The 14,983-nt window shown below is 33.6% G+C and overlaps 1 protein-coding gene across 3 annotated transcripts in view; it reads left to right on the top strand.

The window, feature by feature from the left end:
- The window catches only part of Xrn1 (5'-3' exoribonuclease 1), a 111,000-nt gene that overhangs the window by 18,790 nt on the left and 77,227 nt on the right, over window positions 1-14,983 (top strand). For all 3 annotated transcript variants that reach the window (XM_004834376.4, XM_021252656.2, XM_087186281.1), the window contains exons 3-14: window positions 466-563; window positions 1,918-2,027; window positions 2,131-2,241; window positions 2,804-2,886; window positions 5,914-6,001; window positions 6,084-6,252; window positions 6,991-7,058; window positions 7,379-7,516; window positions 9,334-9,400; window positions 9,605-9,710; window positions 11,672-11,761; window positions 13,986-14,142. In XM_004834376.4, the coding sequence (XP_004834433.1) occupies window positions 466-563; window positions 1,918-2,027; window positions 2,131-2,241; window positions 2,804-2,886; window positions 5,914-6,001; window positions 6,084-6,252; window positions 6,991-7,058; window positions 7,379-7,516; window positions 9,334-9,400; window positions 9,605-9,710; window positions 11,672-11,761; window positions 13,986-14,142 (1,285 nt within the window). The remainder of the gene's footprint in view (window positions 1-465; window positions 564-1,917; window positions 2,028-2,130; window positions 2,242-2,803; window positions 2,887-5,913; window positions 6,002-6,083; window positions 6,253-6,990; window positions 7,059-7,378; window positions 7,517-9,333; window positions 9,401-9,604; window positions 9,711-11,671; window positions 11,762-13,985; window positions 14,143-14,983) is intronic.

The raw sequence follows: 14,983 nt of genomic DNA, 5'->3' as shown, positions 1-14,983 counted from the left end.
TACCAGTCAAGAAGGAGGAAATACAAAAATATATAATTTTATAATTGTGTTTTATATAATATTCTTAGAGATCATTGAGATATTTAAGATCATAAAATGATAGAGATCATTAAATAATATACATATAATGTATAAAGCTTTACAGGGGTTTTGATTTTTGTTTCTGGCTTAAATTTGACGTCTATTTGTGATACGAATTATTTTGAAAGTGCTTACAATGTTTTGGGTGTTTTTTACTGTCTTGATATCCAAGTTCCTCTAGTCCTTATATGAAAAATTCAGTTCTTTTATAAAAACAAAGAAATCTGAGTCTTTTTATCAGTTACATTATTTCAAAACTTAAATATTGATGAATTAATATTTAATTAAAAGATCTAAATAGCAGTTTATGGAAAGGTAATTACTTTTTTTTTTTTCAGAAAGATTAAGGTTTTTTTGTTTTGTTTTATTTTCTTTACCTGTAAGGTCAGCCAAGGAGGCAGAAGACAAAATTAAAAAGGCAATTGAAAAGGGGGAAACTCTTCCTACAGAGGCCAGGTTTGATTCCAACTGTATTACACCAGGTAAATTCACTGAGAAAAAAAATTCTGAAAGAATTAAAATTAATTTGAAAATTTATTGTTTCAAATGCATTTTTATTTAGTAGACTTTAGGTCCTGCTAGTTTGGCCACATTAGTTACAAGTGTCCCATGAAGTCCCAGTATAGGATTTTCAGATATTGAAAATATCTGAAAAATATGGTCAGGACTCTCCAAGTACATAGAATTGCAGACCTAGAACTTACAAGATCTTTCAGTTTGCCTCCTACCACTTACTGGTATGAAACAGCCTCAGTGAGGTTGTGATTTACCGATTTTGTATAGCTTACTTGTGGTTTCAGGAGAAGAAACCCATTCTCCTAATCCACCTGTCATAGGTAGTTAAGATTTCTGTGACTTTAAGGAAAATAAATATAGTACATATATCAGTAATATATTTAACAAGTTCATGACGGGGCCACAATTTGTATGTCTTGTTGCCAGGTGGCTTGAATCACCAGTGGTACATGCATGACTGTCCCATGCATAACTATCCCACTTCTTCCACCAGTGGTACAAGCTGACTGATGGGACAGTCATGCGTGTACCACTGGTGATAACAAGCTACCTGATTGGACAGCCATGCATATATCACCAGTGGTTTAAGCCAGGAGAACGTGTTAATTTAATTGTATAAACAGCAGCATACTCTGTACTCTTAAGGAGCTTTTTCTACCATCATTATATTCCTTTACTTTGAACAAACATCTTGAAGTATAACTTTCTCATGAATTCTTTATTAGCAATAGTAATTTTCTCTTTTGCTCTGTGCCTTTGATACACATTACTCAATTTAATAACCAGTTTTATTCCGATTATAGTTTTAAGATTGTGTTGCCTTTGGCTATTATCATATGTGATTTTCCTAAAACAAAATCATTGTAAACTCAATTTTCAAATCAGTAATTTTCAGATTAATAATAGTAATGTTGTCATTATAATTATTGGCAGTCTAATTGAAGCTGCATGTCTTACAAAAATACTACAGAGTTCAGCAAAAGAAGATTGAGGTTCATTAGAGTCTAAACTTTGCTCTTTATAGTATGTAAAAATATGTGAACCACAATTGTTAGACAGCAGTAAAATTCCTGACTTTCCCTTGTTGACACTGACTTCATTTAGGATAACTAATGGTATTTGAAACAGGATATTTGCTAGGGAATGGTCCAACATTTCTTGCTTTTAGAGTAAGCAAGAGCACTTTTGACCTTTTTTCAAAGATACTATCTATACTTACCTACTTCCTGGATAGTCAGAGCCAATTGTTATGTTGTCATTGAGAACTCATTGTTTTTATGTCTTTCTCAGATTCACTTTTTAAAACTTTTTTGTTTATAGGGACTGAATTCATGGCCAGGTTACATGAACATCTGAAGTATTTTGTAAATGTGAAAATTTCCACAGACAAGTCATGGCAAGGAGTTACCATCTACTTCTCAGGCCATGAGGTTATCATCTTTTTTTATTTTGAAGAATTTTTAAAAATTTATTTAAAGCATATTTATTTGAAGCATAGCATATTACCATACTTTTTAAAAACATTGTATTTAGACTCCCGGAGAAGGAGAACATAAAATCATGGAATTTATCAGATCTGAAAAAGCAAAGCCAGATCATGACCCAAACACCAGACACTGTCTTTATGGTCTAGATGCTGACTTGGTAGGTATAATATTTATTGTTATGTAAGATTATGCCATTATAAGTAAATATCTAAGAGATTTAATTTTATACAGGAATCTTACTGGCTATGACAACAAATATAGAAGACATAATAATTATTGCTACTTTTGCCCTTACCAAAGTTCTAAAACAGTTGGGAAAATAAGGGTTTTTGGTTTTGGTTTTTGCCATCTTTATGATCAACTGGTCTCCATATTTTATAAATATGACTAACCCTACTGCTGCAAGTATTCTTCTGAAGTCATGGAAGGGGACTTTTTGGGGGGGGGGTTAATTAAGAAAGTTTGGGAAATTATAGAGAAGAGGGGTAAGAAGGGACAAAATGGCAGTTATAAAGGTCATGGCATTCAAAGTTAAACATGTTTTTCCTAGAAAATTACATTCACTTTATCTCATTCATATTCTACAAATGGGTCATATTTTTGTATTTATATGTTTAATGTACTAATTATTCTGTGTAGAAATATTTCTGATAGCTTTTGTGAATCTGATACAGTAAGCAGTGGGAGAAAAGAAACATTTCATAATCATTTTTCCACAGATCATGCTTGGATTAACAAGTCACGAGGCACATTTTTCTCTTTTAAGAGAAGAAGTTCGATTTGGTGGCAAAAAAACACAGAGGTAAATCATACAGTGTACAAGTTGAGCCAAAGAACAGAAATTAAGCCCTTTGGCTATCATGACTTTCCTTACAGTAGCAGGCCCTGCTTTCTTCAGGGTCTCCTTTTATCTTGCTTTTTTCTCCTTTTACTTAGCCCAAGCTCACTCTGAAGAGCAAGTTTCTCCTCCACTCTTCACTTTTACTTTTTGAATAAATTTTGCCAGTACTTAAAAAAAAAAAGCCTCCTAGCAGATACATAGTCTGCAAATATTTTCTCTCAATTCACTGAGGGTCTTTTCACTCTGTAGATAGCGTCCTTTAATACACAAAAGTTGTTGATTTTGATATATTCCAGCTGTCTGCATTTTTAGTATAATATCCAAGAAATCTTTGCTAAATCCATTGTTGTAAAGCTAGTGTCTCCTATGTTTTATTCTAAGAGTTTTCGTTTTTATTCTTGGGAAAGTTTTGGTTGTTTTGTTTTGTTTTACTTTGCTTTTGTTTGCAACATCTGGATCAAACCCAGAGGGTTTCACAAGCTAGGCAAGCACTCTACCATTGAGCTATATCCCAAGCCCTATGTTTTATAGTTTTAATTTTTATATTTAGGTCTTTGCTCCATTTTGTTTTGTTTTTTGGTACCGGGGATCGAACTCGGGTCCTTGCGCTTGCACAGCAGGCGGTGAAACCACTGAGCTAAATCCCCGGCCCCTTTGCTCCATTTTGAGTTAACTTTTGTATGTGGTATAAGGTAAGAGTCCAACTCCATTCTTTTGCATGTGGATATTTGATTTGCCTAGTACTATTTGTTGAAAAGACTTTTCCTATTAACCAAGCATGGTGGCACATGCCTGTAATCCCAGTACTCCAGGAGCCAGAAGGATCACCATAAGTTTGAGGCCAGCCTGAACTGAACTACCCAGTGAGTTCAAGGCCAAGCTGAACTACATAGTGAGACCCTATCTCAAAAAGAAAAAAAAAACAAACTTCCTGTTGAACGTCTTGGTACCTTAGTTGAAAATCATTTGATCATATATACAAGGTTTTATTTCTTACACTCAGTATTCTGTTCCATTGATCTGTAGTAGTGGTGGCAAACTTATGGCACACATGCCACAGCAAGCTGTTTGTATCATTGAAAACTCTAAAAGGTTTACCATCACTAATCTATAGCCCATCTTCATGCCAGTAACAGTGTTTTGATTCAACAGTGTAGCTTCGTACTGTGTTGAAATCAGGAAGAATGAGACCTCCCTTTTTTCTCCCAAGATTGTTTTGTCTCTTTGGAATCTTTTGAAATTACGAGTCCGGGGATTTAGCTCAGTGGCAACGCACCTGCCTCAAAAGCACAAGGTCCTGAGTTCAATCCCCGATACCGAAAAAAGAAAAGAAATTGCATATGATTTTTAGGATAGATTTCTCTGTTTTTGTGAAAAATATCATTGGGATTTTGATAGGAATTACCTTGAATTTGTAGATCCCATTGGGCATCTTGATCATAAGTATTCCAATCCATGAACACCAGATGTCTTTCCATTATGGCATCTCCTTTTCTTGCTATAACATTTTGTAGTTTTCAGTTAAAAATAAAATCATTTATTTCTTTTTAGGGGCCGGGGATTTAGCTCAGTGGTTCCGCCGCTTGCCTCGCAAGTGCAAGGTCCCGAGTTCGATCTCCGGTACAAAAAATAATAATAATAATAAAATGAAATAAAATAATTTCTTTTTAGACTGTTCTTTGATGGTGTACGGAAATACAACTGATTTTTGAGTATTGATCATGTACCCTAAGATAGGCTGAATTACTTCTTTAGCCCTTAGAATTTTTTTTGGATTCTATAAAATTTCTATACAATGAGTCATGCCATCTGTAAATAGATAGAGTTTTACTTCTTCCTTTTCAGTTTCTTTTCTTTTTTCTGCCTAATTACTCTGCTAGGACTTTCAGAATAGTGTTGAATAGCTGTGGGATTTTTGTTTTGGTTTTACTTTTTTGCAGTGCTAGGGATCAAAACTAGGGCTATGCTAGGCAATTGCTGTGTAGCTGAGTTACAGTCTCACTCCATCCCTACCTTTTTTGTTGGTTTTTTGAGATTCTGCCTTCTCACTGTGTTGCAAAGCTCAGAATCAAGAGTAGCTGGGGTTGCAGGTATGCACGCACCACTGTGCCCTCCTAGCAGTAGTGTTTTGAAGAGCTTTGATGAAGTAGGCATCCTTGTCACTTTCCTGATCTCAGAAGAAAAACTTTCACTGTTGAATATAAACTTTGGATTTTATCATATTAAATAAATTAACCATAACTTTAACCATAGTTTCTCACTATAGTCCAGGCTGGCCTCACACTCGAAACAATCTTCATGCCTCAGCCTCCCGAGTGCTGAAATTACAGGCATGCACCACCACGCCTGGCCTTGCCAGATATTTTTATCACAGGCAGGTGTTGAATATTGTTAGATGCTTTTTCTACAAAATTACCATGTGATATTTTTTTTCCCTTCATTCTTTTATTGTAATATATTACATTGATTAATTTACTTATGTTGAATTACATTTCTTGGGATAAATCTTGTTTGTGAATGTATATAATCTGTTCAATATGCTTTTGTCTTCTCATATTTTACTTATAGTTAAACTTTGAGTACAGATCAATAATCAGGAATATAGAACCCTATACCAGTCCAGATAAGAGGAACAAGTAATATTGCATCACTACTGTGGCCCTGGACTATATTCCAATAAATATAAAGATAATGTACTCACTCATCTGTGTGCTTCTGCTAAAAGGCCAGCCTTACATAGATCCCACTGGTTTCTTACATTTATTATATTTTATTTAGGGCTTCTGAATTCTGAGAGTCCTCGCCTCAAAAGTATAATATAAACCAATTCTTTTGAATTTACCATGTTTCATCTATTATAATTGCATTTTACCTTTATATTATGCTGTAACTTTATATAAAGTACATGCCTCAATTACACAACTTAATTATCTCCTAATGACCTTAAAAATATAATTCACTCCCTTTTGATCATCTGATTAATTACAGGGTGTGTGCACCAGAAGAAACCACATTTCACCTCCTACATTTGTCATTAATGAGAGAGTATATTGACTACGAGTTTTCAGTATTAAAAGTAAGTACTAATATGGCCGTGGACCAAGATTTTGTATTCAGAAATTTCCACAGGATTTTACTGTTTCTCCATTTTGCCACAGGAAAATATTACATTTAAATATGATATTGAAAGAATTATAGATGATTGGATTTTGATGGGATTTCTTGTTGGCAATGATTTTATCCCTCATCTACCTCATTTACATATTAATCATGATGCGCTGCCTCTTCTTTATGGAACATATATTACCATCCTGCCCGAACTTGGAGGTAAGAAAACTTTAATATGTATTTGAGGCCACTTAAATTTAGTACTGACTTACCCTAAATATGTCACTTTATTAGATTATTACAGGCACAACTAAAGTAGGTGAATAGTGGGGGGTTCTTTCAGGCTAAAGTGCCAAACACTGATGTCATTTTCAATGATTCCCAAGAAAAGTAAGTGACTAAAGTTAAGTACCCTCACTTATTGATATTTAACTAGTCTTTATCTTTAATTCCCTAAAGAAAGCCAGCAGAATTTGATTACACTTAACTCCTTTCATATGTTCAGTGTAGAAATTCAGTTGTTAATGGATATGTATCATATTTTTTAGTATGAACAAAGGAATTCAATTAAAATAGAAAATTGATAAGCAATAGTGAGACTGCATAAAACAGACAACAGAGTATCAGGACATTAGTGTTTTTCTTAAGTTTACATATTAAATTGAATGATCTGGATAGATTCTAGAATATCGTTTAATTTTTACCAAATATTGTTGGAAATGTGAGATTATTATGTAAACCTGGAATTTCTTATATTTTGCTTCAGAATGTACATATTGTGTATTATAGTAATATAAGGCTTTTAGAAACTAGGGCTAGTTTATATATAGCCTAACACTAAGTTTTTTCTTGATTAGTACAATGTTGACACTCAAAAATTTGTGGAAAGAATTTGGTGACTTGTTTAGGAAAAATATTATCAGCTTTTAGTAAAAATTTGGGTTTTGCTCCTTGTAGGTTATATTAATGAAAGTGGACATCTCAATTTACCTCGATTTGAAAAATACCTTGTGAAACTATCTGATGTAAGTAACCATAAGTTTTTGTTTTACTTTTCTCAGGTCAATACAAATGGTCAGTAACCAATTAAATAATGCCAGAAGAAAAAAGGGTTCCCAATTTTATTCTGCCTACTTATTCGGTATACCTTTACCTAAATGAATTATATTTTTTATTTGTTTTTTATATTTAATTTTCTGAGTAAAAAATGAGATCCTTGTGTATATAAAAAAGTAATAGTCTGCAATCTCCTACGCTGCAGAAATAATCACTAGTAGAAGTTTGATTTGTATTCTTCCAGGTATATTTAAGTCATTTTTAAGTGAGTTTAATGGTTTTTGTACAGTTTGATCGGGAGCACTTCAGTGAAGTTTTTGTGGACCTAAAGTGGTTTGAAAGCAAAGTTGGTAACAAGTATCTCAATGAAGCAGCAGGTATCGCAGCTGAAGAAGCCAAGAACTACAAGGAAAAGAAAAAATCAAAGGTGTCCATTTTTTTAGATGTCCTTTCATTTTTTTACCTGTAAAGGTAAAACTGATATTCCTTGTTTCTCATTTTCCTTCTTTTGATTTTGGGTTACCTCATTCCATTTTCATTTCTTCTTTTCTATAAGCATCTAAAAATTGTTTTGGTTTCTTTATCCTCTACTAGAATCTGTCATTTAGATCTGATCCTTAAAAATCAGTTCCTGGGCCGGGGATTTAGCTCAGTGGTTTCATCACCTGCTGTGCAAGCGCAAGGACCTGAATTCGATCCCCGGTACCAAAAGAAAAAAAAAATCAGTTCCTTATTTTTACTCTTAAAGAGCATTATATTTTCTTTGCTCTTCCATCCTATTAATAAATATGGGAAACATTTCTAAATATAAGAGTTTAGAAAATTACTTTGTAAAAATGACCATTTAAACCATTTTATTTAAAAACAGTGGACCAAGAGTCAATTTTTTTTGTTATTATTGTTTTTTTGGTACTGGGGATTGAACTCAGGTCCTTGCGCTTGCAAGGCAGGCAGTGGAACCACTGAGCTAGATCCCCGCCCCCAAAAGACTAGTTTTTAAAATGTATATATTTATAGCATTTAATGGTATGAACCCTTAACTAGAACAGTGATTTTTCTCTAGAAATGATTTTTATATAGAATATAGCATAGGCTAGGTTAATAATCAATGATACAATATCCGGTAAATGTTTTTTGCTCAGTAAGTTAATGGCAGTATCAGAATATACTAGTGCCCTGTAAAACATTTCTGTTAAGCCCTAAAGAATGTCTTTATGTTAGCTTCAGAAAGAAACTTCTGAAAATTTCTTCAGCTTATCGATAATTAAGGGATCTGGGGCTAGGGATTTAGCTCAGTAGTGCCGCTGCCTGCCTTGCAAGTGCAAGGTCCTGAGTTTGATTCCCAGTACAAAAAAAAAAAAAGTAAATAATTAAGAGATCCTGATAAGTTTTCTGTACTTTACTGCACTGACTGATTCTATTTAGTTTCAAACCTAGTAACTCTTCCTTCAGGAGGGGGAACTACCCAGGTTTTCTTTAGCATTGTCTTTCCAGATACTTAGCTCTTTTATTGAAATTTAACCGCAGTCAGTCTATATTTCACCATGAGTTCGTTTTTTTCATTTTTTCCTCCTAAAAAAATGAGCTTTGCAACTTTTTGAGGACCTGTATGCATAAAATTTTATGTAGTAATCTGTGACTCCTGTACCTCAGCTTGATCCTTAAATATCACCAGTCTTCCTGACACATGTGGCTAACATTAGAGACATTGTACAGGAAAAGCCTTGGGCACATGAAGTTGGTAGAAGCCATAGGTTGGATGAGGAAAAGGAAATCGAGATGAAGTAGTAGTAAGAACTGAGAATCTCTAGTCTTAGCTAGGCAATCAAAAAACAGAGAAAAGAGTAAGATCACAGTGGTCAAAAAGAATTATAGAAAAGCAAATACAGAAATTTGCATAGAAAAAGAATGAAGGAGTAGAAGATAGAATAGTCTTAAGAATGTCAGAATTCTGAGTTGTAGAAAATAGATATTTGTAACTATTGAATTCAAGCATAAACAGATTGTATTGAGTAGCCCATATTTGACTTACAGCTATCCTAAAATTGATAAATGATTAAAGAATTTTATATTGATTATATACTTTTTTCTAAGTAAATGAGATATTCTTGGTTTATTCTTGGGACACATAATTAAATGTATTTTCATTTATATTGTGCTAATCACTTATTAAATATCTTTGAATAGCCTGAATTCTAACTTCTACTTTACCATTCATTTTATAACAGTTTATAATTTTTGTAGGGCCAGGAAAATTCTGTATGTTGGGCTGCTTTAGACAAAAGTGAAGGTGAAATGGTAGTTTCTAAGGGTAAGTACAAACTATTTTAATATGTTATTACTTTGACGGGATTGTTACACCTTTCCTTTATTAGTACTAATGTAGCATGTTGAAGGGGATAGATTCCTATCTTAATTTACAAGCATTAAATTTGATATGCATTTATCAAATCACTGAGTTGAAAAGAGGATATTCCTAATTGTTAATCACTATCTTTCTGGCTTTTTTTCCCAGATAATTTAGAAGATGAGACTGAAGATGATGATCTATTTGAAACCGAGTTTAGACAATACAAAAGAACATATTACATGACGAAGATGGGGGTTGATGTGGTATCTGAGTACGTTTTTGCCAATCTTTTTACTTTAAAAAGTGGAAAAAAGGGCCAGGGATTTAATTCAGTGGTTCCACCACCTGCTTTGCAAGCGCAAGGTCCCGAGTTTGATCCCCAGTACCAAAAAGCAAAACAAAAAGAATGGAAAAAAAATTGATTTTGCAGTTCTTCACAAAACAGCTTAATTTTGGCAAAACAGTGAGAAAGAAGGATTTTTTTGTTTTATAAATTATTATAGATTTCAACTAGTCTGATACAGTTTTGGAAAAAGTGATATTAATTCTGACATGTTATATTCCTATAGTAAACATTCCCAAATAGAAAATTTGTCCTTAAATAGAAGGATGTTTATTACAAAGTTATTTAAAATAGTAAAAAAATAGAAATATCTAAAGTGTCTGATAAAAGGATTCATCACAATCAGCCTCTGCCTCATTATCACAATTACCACCTGTCATCCACACGTCTTTTACAAAGTCCTACAGAACTGCTAAACTGTTAATTACAGAAAGTTCATAACAATTTGGAAAGATACACAAATTTTAAAGGCAGGACATAAAATCATATATATCTGTAGTATACTCTAATTAATACTTTAACAAAACCAGTATAGAAAAAAGACTGAAGCCAGTGTGGTAGTGTGCGTCTGCTACTTACAAGGCTGAAGTAGAAAGATAAAAGGATGGCTTGAGCCCAGAAATTCAAGATCAGCTTAGGCAACACAGTGAGGCCCCATCTAAAAAATCAAAAAGAAACAAAACCAAAGACTGAAAAGAAACATACCAAATGAATGGTGATTGCTATAAAGTGATAAAAGGAGCTTTTCTGAAAAGATACATACCAAAGTGAAGTGTTTGCTATAAGGTGTTAAAATATGCTTTTCTTCAATATCTAGGTTTCTAGTAATAGGGAAACTCTTGTTTTATAATAAGAAAGTAATAAATTTCATGTTTAAAATCATACCCACACAGAAATATGGAGATAAGAAATTTCTAAGTGACTACTTTTGGCAATAGGCTGGAGCTCATTTTGTTTTATTTAGTTTTGGTGATTTGAAGGTTTATTTTACCCAAACCTTAAATGATGGCATTGGAATTTTGACAAAGAAAGGATTAGAAGAAAATCCTGTTCGCAGATATGGCACTTTTCAGAGGGTAATCTAGTTGCTATACAGAGACTTCTAAGAACGTTGTGGTTTGCTCTCGTCCCATCCCCACTATTTAAGAAAGTGTTAGCATCACTTTATGGAAATCTTCATTGACTAAATCTTCAAATTTTAAACCAAAGATATAATACATTGACTGGTTAAATATGCATAGCGTGTCAGGCATGATGGCACACCGCTGTTATTCCCAGCTGCTAGAGAGGCTGAGATGGAAGGTTCACAGTGAAGTTCAAACCCAGAGCCTGGACAACTTAGCCAGACCATCTCAGAATTAAAAAAAAAAAAGTGTATGTAGCTCAATGGTAAAATACTCCTAGGTTCAATTTCCTGTACCACAAAAAGGAAAAAAGAAAAAAAAAAAGGACAGCAGGGCTGGGAGTTAGCTCAGTGGTTCCGCCGCCTGCCTCGCAGGTACAAGGTCCTGAGTTCAATCGCTGGTACCAAAAAAAAAAAAGACAGGCATTCTTAAAGAGAACATATGAATATGATGATATTGCACAAGTCTGTGTGATATCTTTAGCCATTAAAGTTGAAAGCTAAAGAAAAAAAAGGATACCAGGCTTAACTCTCTGTTGATACTTGATTTAGGAACACTATAAGGCGAACTTTTCATGTGAGAAGATGGAATTTTTAAATATTGTAGAGTTTTTCTGATTATAATTCTCAGAAATTATATAGTTTTTAGTTAATTTATTGATTAAACAAACTATGTGCGGTAAAATATGATATAGCTAGATATCCTCTAAAGACACTGGCCTAACTTCAAGAAACAATGTTGTAATGAAAATATTCCTATTTTCAGTGACTTTCTGGCTGATCAAGCTGTATGTTATGTTCAAGCGATACAGTGGATTTTGCACTATTACTATCATGGTGTTCAGTCCTGGAGTTGGTAAGAACATATCTTTGTATAATGGTTCAGTCTATAGGAATCTCATTCAGACATCTCTTTTCTTTCCTTTTATTTTTATTTATGGGAATTTTAAAAGATCTATACATCAAGTTTAAATAAAATATGGTAATCTGTTCTTACATGAAAATACTTAAAAACACTTTTCTAAGAAAATCTTATCTTTAGCAGATGATCCATTATAAAAGGTCTGTGTTAATCTAAGAACATAAAATTCTCTGTGGAGATAAATTAAGGCCAAGGATGTAGCTCAGTGTTAACATGGAAGACGCCCTGGGTTTGATCCCTAGCACCATAAAAAACAAAACAAAACAAAAATTAATCAAATAACTCTTAGGTCTGAATGACAGTTGTATGGAGGTATTGATTATATTTTCTACATTTTTGTGTTTGAAAAATATTCTCTAACAAGAGTAATCTTTAAAGAACGAGTGTTAAAGTGAAGAAAGGAGAAAAGAGTTACCCACTTTTACTGGAAATGGTAATAATTTACCATTTTTCTCATGCTCCATATTCTAGCAGATTCTATCTACATTTTTAAACCAGCCACCAAAATAAGAAAATGACAATTAAAAAGAAATCATGTTGTGAAGAGTAGAGACTTAAGTGATGACATGGTTCTGCTGGGCTCTATTTTTGGAACACTGTCCACCAATATAAACTAGTACAAAGTGATGTGGCATTAATTATGATTTCACTTACTAGCAGCCTTTTTTTTTTTGGTACCAGGGATCGAACTTGGGTCCTTGTGCTTGCGAGGCAGGCAGTGGAACCACTGAGCTAAATCCCCAGCCCAGATTTGCCATTTTTTAAGAGAGTTAACATAAGTTATTCCTATTGTATTACCAGGCATTAAGGCCAGGTCATTAAATGCATGTTCACATATAGTCTTCAAAACTATTTAAAGTAAACATTGTTTTCTCTCTGATACAGATGAAGAAATTAAGGCTCATAAAGGTTAAGGAAACTTGCTGTGACTGTATACCCAAGAATCAAGACCAAGCCAAAGTCTATATATCTGACATTATTCCCCATGCCATTCTGCCTCCTAAATTTTCCCATCCTTTTGAAATTTATGCCATAATTATGGAATATAAAATCATTCTCTTTTTCATATCCTGAGGAATTAAAACACTGAAAAAGTTTTAAATTGTGTGTTCAAAGTTTTATGAAAATATTTATGCCTACAGTCATAGATGATAATGTATTAAAACAAATTAATGTGTATGATTAAGACATGGTTTAATCTTTATTACAAATATAATATGCACACTGACTCAAAGACAAAAAGTCTTACAACTGACTAGTAATGGCCATATAAATTCAAACTTACTGTTCTTTGTTCTTCCCCCTGCCCTTGTAGCTAACTCAAGCTTTTCTCAGAATATTCAACTGCTCCAAGCCTTTTGCGTGGAGGTTACAGGGCCAAATGCCTGGACTGAAATTCCTCTGGCTACCTCATTACTATCCAGTCTCCTGGTTGAAAGATTAGCCATCAGTGTTTTGGGAGTTAATAGAAACAATACGTGGCTGAGGTATAGCATATTGGTAGAGTACTTGCCTAGCATGCTGGATTTCATTTCCAGCACCACAAAAAGAAAAAAAAAGCATCAGCATTACAAAGTTGGGCTTAGTGGCATGTGCCCGTAATCCCAGCACTGTGAGGCTGAGGCAGGAGGCTCTCTTGAGACCAAGAGTTTGAGACTATCCTGGGCAATTTAGCAAGAAGCCCCTGGTCACATCTCAAAAACAAGACAAAAAAGCATTATATTTATCCTGCAATTACTTGATACATCCAGTTTGATTTTTTGGGGTGGGTTTGTTTGTTTTTTAACAGTAGCAAAGTTTTATTAAAGGTAGGAAAAGAAACAGGCTTGGCAGAGCAAGTTTAGGCCAAGTAAAAGTAGGAAAAGAAGTACTGTAAACCTTATAGTGAGGGTGGGCCACCAAGGAAGTGAGAAGACAGTGCCTTACATCCAGTTTTAGAAATGTGAAACTGCACTTTAAAAAATTAAGGAAATATTGTGTTGGTTTCTATCATGAATCCATATTTTCTACACTGCTAATTTCTTATATTCAAAGGATAGAATTATGGGTGATGTTTAATTTTTCTTTAAAATTGTTGTGTGCTGTGAAATATAGAAAAACTAATACTGACCTGTATCATAAAAGTTACCAGTTGTCTAACATTCATTTTGTTTTACAGGTATTATCCCTATCATTATGCACCTTTCCTATCTGATATCCGAAATATCAGTACACTCAAAATCCATTTTGAACTAGGAAAACCTTTTAAGCCATTTGAGCAGCTTCTTGCTGTACTTCCAGCAGCTAGCAAAAATTTGCTTCCTGTATGCTACCAGGTGGGTTTTAGAACTGAATTTTCTTTTTTAGAAGTGAATGTTTTTATATCCTTTCTGATGTATGAGTTCTTTGTCCAAACCTAGAAACAATAGTACCTAAATTTATTTAACAGACAAATACATTTATTTTTAGTTCTAAATACAGTACATTTCTTTAACAAGCCCTTGAAAAGTAATTCCTTGATTTAAAGTTGGCTTTGTTTTAAAAATCCAAACAAACTCGATAAGCCATTCAGAGCCTCGCTGCTTCATTTATTGCCTTTAAGTGCATCTTTAATTTGTCTCTACATTGAAGAAGGTACACTAAAACAGACAAAGCTGGAAGCCATCTCTTCTGTCCACACAATTACAGGTTCATTCCTGTTCTCTTTTACCTTCTACCTATTAGACTAGAAAGATTCTAGTAAGTTATTTATCTTAACTTCAGTATCACCTCAGTATATATTTAAATTTAAGCATTTTCATTTATCAAATTGAAAGGCCCTTTTTGCTAAGATACAAGAAGAAGACAGAGTCACCAAAATTACACTAAACCTATTAAATAAATTATGAAAGTAAACTTAATTTAGTTCTTCTGAAATATCAATCTGTTCTTCTAATTCTGTGGTCTAATTCCAGGAATTGGAGTGGACACACACACACACACACCCCCTTATACACCCTTTGCTACTTTAACATTGTCAGGCTTTTTTCTGTGTCTTTCTGAACCTTAATCTCTCCTTTATCTTAACCTCTAGCCTCTCATTCTTTATAAGTTTAACACTTTTTTTTTCTTTCAAATATATTAAACTTTGATATTCGGCTACTATGGGCCAGTATGGCCACGTACATATATTACAAC

The sequence above is a fragment of the Heterocephalus glaber genome, unplaced genomic scaffold, assembly GCF_053883595.1.
Source record: "Heterocephalus glaber isolate CG9 unplaced genomic scaffold, H.glaber_assembly_v1.0 deba00001504, whole genome shotgun sequence".
In the NCBI taxonomy this organism is placed as follows: domain Eukaryota; kingdom Metazoa; phylum Chordata; class Mammalia; order Rodentia; family Bathyergidae; genus Heterocephalus; species Heterocephalus glaber.
The sequence above is the reverse complement of the archived record's forward strand: the minus strand, read 5'-3'. Positions and strand labels throughout refer to the sequence as shown.